The sequence below is a fragment of the Geospiza fortis genome, unplaced genomic scaffold (assembly GCF_000277835.1).
Source record: "Geospiza fortis unplaced genomic scaffold, GeoFor_1.0 scaffold14, whole genome shotgun sequence".
NCBI classification, from domain to species: Eukaryota; Metazoa; Chordata; class Aves; order Passeriformes; family Thraupidae; genus Geospiza; species Geospiza fortis.
The window spans coordinates 905,518-910,195 of record NW_005054512.1 but is presented as its reverse complement, the minus strand read 5'-3'; the positions used below and the strand labels follow the sequence as shown (position 1 = coordinate 910,195).

Genomic DNA, 4,678 nt, shown 5'->3' with positions numbered 1-4,678 from the left:
GCGCGGCCAGCCGCGGGCACGGGTGACACCTAGAGGGGCGCTGGAGGGGCGGCGAGGGGAGCAGGGAAACGCCGCGATCCGGGCACGGGAGAGACCCCCGGGCATCGCCCCACTGAGCCGGGACACCCCCGGGACACAGGGGGACACAGGGGGACACACAGGGACACCCCCAGTCCCTGCAGCCAGCGGGGCATGGAGGATGCGCCGGGCAAGGAAAAGGATGAGGGGAAAAGGAAAAGGATAAGGGAAAAGGATGAGGGAAAAGGATGAGGGAAATGGAAAAGGATGAAGGGAAAAGGACAAGGGGAGTCCAGACTCACCCCACAGCACCAGGAGCCCCTCGGGGGTGTCCTGGTTTGAAAAGGAAGTGAGGTTTTTTTGGGATGCTGTAGTCACAGCATTTGGGCGCTGTTTGACCACAGCATCCCCAAAAAACCTCACTTCCTTCTCAAACCAGGACAGGGGGTGACAGAGGTGGCACACGGGGACAGGTGACACCTTGCCCTGACCCACGGCTCTGGGTGTGGCATTTCCAGCCCCAAACGCGGCTCCCGTGATGCCGACGGTGACACAACCCCCCGGGAATGTCACATCCCAGGAAAACGGGACACACAGGGACAGAGGAGGCCTCGGGGTCACTTTGGAGAAGCCCAGAGCTGGCCAAAGAAACCAGAGCAGCTCCAGGTCCATCACAGCAGATCCCTCCCGACCCTGCTGGGTGCCAGGACAGCCAGAGCCAGCCTGGCTGTGCCAGGGATGGGGAGGATTCCAGGGAAGGGGAGGATTCCCAGGAAAGGTGATGCCCCCCAAAGCCACCACGGGACACTGGGAATGCCACACTGCCTCCCAGGAGGAGCCCGGCACTGGCTACCCACATCACCACCCCAGAAAGAAAGAGCAGGGAGAAGAGGGGTGTTTGGTTGTGTTCTCGTTATTATTAATTATTTTGAGTGTGGTTTTTTTGTTGGTTTTTTTTTTTTTTTTTTTTTGGCACGAATACCATCTGTTCACCTGAACTACGGACCTTCTGTCTCTAAGAAATCTTTTGGTATCTTCCCATCTGGACACAAACAAAAGGATGAGGAAAAGAAAAGATGAAAAGCAGAATTTCCTCTCTCCCCCCCCACCACCGTCAGCAGCAGGATTTGGCCACCACAGGGATCCTCCAGGGCCAGCTTTGATGACCCCCAGGTCCCCTGCAGGTGCTCAGCCGTGGGGATGGTGCCCCTTTGCCCCACCAAGCCCCTGGCCCAGCTTTGGGGGTGGAATGGGAGGCACAGGGAGTGCCTGAAGTGACAGGGGAGCAGTGGCCACCCCTGCTGGCTGCGAGGTGGCACCTGTGGCTGATGTCCAGCAGGAAGGAGGGAGCTGTGACAGCTGTGACCTTGCTGCCAGCACTGCTGGGGTGGTCAGCACTGCTGGGATGGTCAGCACTGCTGGGGATGGTCAGCACTGATGGTCAGTACTGATGGTCAGCACTGCTGGGGATGGTCAGCACTGATGGTCAGCACTGATGGTCAGTGCTACTGAGGTGGTCAGCACTGATGGTCAGTGCTGCTGGGGGTGATCAGTGCTGCTGGGGTGGTCAGCAGTGATGGGAATGGTCAGCACTGATGGTCAGCACTGCTGGGATGGTCAGCACTGCTGGGGTGGTCAGCACTATTGGGGGTGCTCAGCACAGCTGGGGCCAGCAGCCCCCCACCAGCTGGGGCTCAGGGAGGGTGGCCAAACCTGGAGGCTGCTCTGCTTGCCCCGCAGAGGTGACAAGGGGACACCGTCCCCCCCACCGCGCTGCTTTGTGTCCGTCCCAGCTCCGTGCCAAACCCCACGCCCTGCACAGGGTTCAGCCCCGTTTCTGCTGTTTCTTCCCCCAAAGCTGGGTGGAGGCAGCACGTGGGCAGAGTCCACGAGCCCTCCGTAGTGCAAAACCCACTGGGGGACACAGAGGTGACAGCAGGGCCCTGCCAAGGCTCCCCAGAGCTCAGGGACAGGGCATGGAGGTGCCTTCCCTGCAGGAAGGAAGGAGGGACCATTTTGGACAGGAGCAACCGACCTACCATCCTCGTCCACCAGTCACTAACCAAGGGAGGAGGGCAGGAAAAGTCCAGCTCTCGGGGTTTTGCTTCCATGTCGTGGCGGGGCCAGTCCGTCCGCGGGCAGTGGCAGCGTGAGGGACACGCCAGCAGCAACAGGTTGGTGCCATTGTCATTGTCATCGTCCCAAGGAAAACCCTTTTGCTTTGTGGAAGTGCCTTGAAAGAACCAGGATAACGCCAAGGTCACCTTGGGGAGGTGGGAGCGTGGCTTGGTCTCCGTCCAGGAGGGTGGGAAGGGTTTGCCCCTGCGTGGGGGAGGAGGAAGGAGTCCTTAGGACAAGTCCTCCACCGGCAGCTCCTCCTCCAGGTCCCTGTCGTCGGGGATCGTCACATTCTGGTTGGTGGTGGCCATCAGTGACACGGGTCTGCTGTCGTCCTCTGCCTCAGCTGGCTCCTCCTTCACGTGCACGGGGTGGCTGTGGGGAAGGAGAGCCTTCAGCCTCGAGGAGCTGATCCCATCACCAAAAACTCCCCAGATTTTCTGGTCCAGAACCCCCCTCACCCTGGGAACGGGAGCCAAACCCTTCAGCCTCAGTGAGCTGATCCCATCACCCAAAACTCCCTGAATTATTTGGTCCAGAGCCCCCTCACCCAGGAGATGGGAGCCAAAATTCCCTTTGCTCGGAGAGCTGCCCACAAGCAGCTCCTGGAAGCTGTGAGGAGGGGGAACCTTCAGCCTCAGGGAGCTGATCTCATCACCCAAAACTCCCCAGGTTTTTTGTTCCAGCACCCCCTCACCTGGGGATGAGAGCCCACAAGCAGCTCCTGGTGACTGTGGGGAGACTTCAGCATGGAAGAGTGGGTCCCACCACCCAAAACTCCCCAGATTTTATGGTCCAGAACCCCCCTCACCCTGGGAGCAGAAGCCAAAACCCCCTTTGCTCAGAGAGCTGCCCACGAGCAGCTTCTGGTGGTTTTGGGGAGGGGGAGCCTTCAGCCTCAGAGAGCTGATCCCATCACCCAAAACTCCCTGAATTTTTTGCTCCAGAGCCCCCTAGCCTTGGGGACAGGAGCCAAAAGCCCCTTTGCCCTGCTGGGAATGAGAGCCCACAAGCAGCTCCTGGTGATTCTGGGGAGAGGGAACCTTCAGCCTCAGGGAGTTATATCACAACCCAAAACTCTCTGAGTTTTATGGTCCAGAACTGCCCTCACCCTGGGGATGAGAGCCCACAAGCAGCTCCTGGTGACTGTGGGGATCTTCAGCCTTGGGGAGCTGATCCCATCACCCAAAACTCTCCGAGTTTTTTGGTCCAGAGCCCCCTCACCCTGGGGATGGGAGCCCAAACCCCCTTTGCTCTGAGAGCTGCCCACAAGCAGCTCCTGGTGACTGTGGGGATCTTCAGCCTCAGAGAGCTGATCCCATCACCCAAAAATCCCCGAGTTTTTTGGTCCAGCACCCCCTCACCTGGGGATGAGAGCCCACAAGCAGCTCCTGATGACTGTGGGGAGCCTTCAGCCTCAGGGAGCTATATCACAACCCAAAACTCCCCGAGTTTTTTGGTCCAGAGCCCCCTCACCCTGGGGACGGGAGCCCAAACCCCCTCACGCTGGTGACGGGAGCTGCCAGTGCCCCGGGGGCTGTTGCTGCCGTTGCTGTTTGCCTGCTCCACGGTGCTGCTGACGTCGTCGTGGCCCACGTGCAGCATGGCACTGGCCGAGCTGGTGTTGATCATGGTGGGGCTGTTGAGCAGGGGGAAGCTGCTCTCTGCCAGTGCAGCCTGTGAAAGGGAGCACGAAGAGATGTGGAATTTAGGTTTAAATCACATCTCATCCCACCCCCTGTTGTGGGCAGGGACACCTTCCACTGTCCCAGGTTGTTCCAAGCCCTGTCCAGCCTGGCCTTGGGCACTGCCAGGGATGGAGTCTGTGCCAGGGCCTCCCCACCCTCACAGGGAATGATCTCTTCCATACATCAAACCTAAATTTCCCCTCTTTCAACTTGAACCCATCCCCCTTGCCCCTCATTTCCTGATGAGATGCAAGTCCCCAGGGGAGAACAGGACTGTGGAGGGTTGAGTGTGTCCCCATGTCCCTGTCAGTGCCAGGGCTGGGTCCTTACCTGGTAACTTGCATTAAGTGCTCCATAACCGAGTCCTGAAATCATATTTTTGACTAAGGTGGGACTCCTGCAGGAAGAGAGAAAGCAGAGGGATGCAGGGCTGAGCATTCCCAGCCTGGGGACCAGGCTGGTGGCAGCTCTGGGGCTGTGTCTCACGGGGAAGGAGCACCCACCCTGTCATCTTTGGTGGCCTTCTCTTTTGGTACTCGTGCTCGTCCACGGTCCACACGGCGCCCTTGACGTTCTCCACGCGCACGAAGCACTTGTGCAGGCTCAGGTTGTGGCGCACGGCGTTCTGCGGGCACACGGGCCGTGGCCTCAGTGCCACGGCCTTGCCAGCCTCCCCCCTGCCCAGCCCCACACCTCCTGGGCGTGTCCTGCCCCCCAAAACCTCCCTGGGTGCTCCCTGACCCCACTGGCACCGAGTGGTCACGACCTCGCTTGGAGCCGGATGCTGAGGGAGGTGGGGACAGGGTGGGACAAGGGACAGCAGCTCCACTGCAGCTCTGGTGATGCTGAGCAAA

General features: G+C 59.7%; 1 protein-coding gene across 1 annotated transcript in view; it reads right to left on the bottom strand.

The window, feature by feature from the left end:
• Window positions 1-956: 956 nt before the first annotated feature.
• Window positions 957-4,678, bottom strand: part of FOXP4 (forkhead box P4) — a 29,065-nt gene continuing 25,343 nt past the window's right edge. Inside the window, exons 12-15 of the mRNA XM_031063552.1 lie at window positions 4,328-4,449; window positions 4,155-4,221; window positions 3,644-3,813; window positions 957-2,511 (exon numbers count right to left, since the gene is read on the bottom strand). Coding sequence (XP_030919412.1) covers window positions 2,367-2,511; window positions 3,644-3,813; window positions 4,155-4,221; window positions 4,328-4,449 — 504 coding nt within the window. The 3' untranslated portion in view covers window positions 957-2,366. The remainder of the gene's footprint in view (window positions 2,512-3,643; window positions 3,814-4,154; window positions 4,222-4,327; window positions 4,450-4,678) is intronic.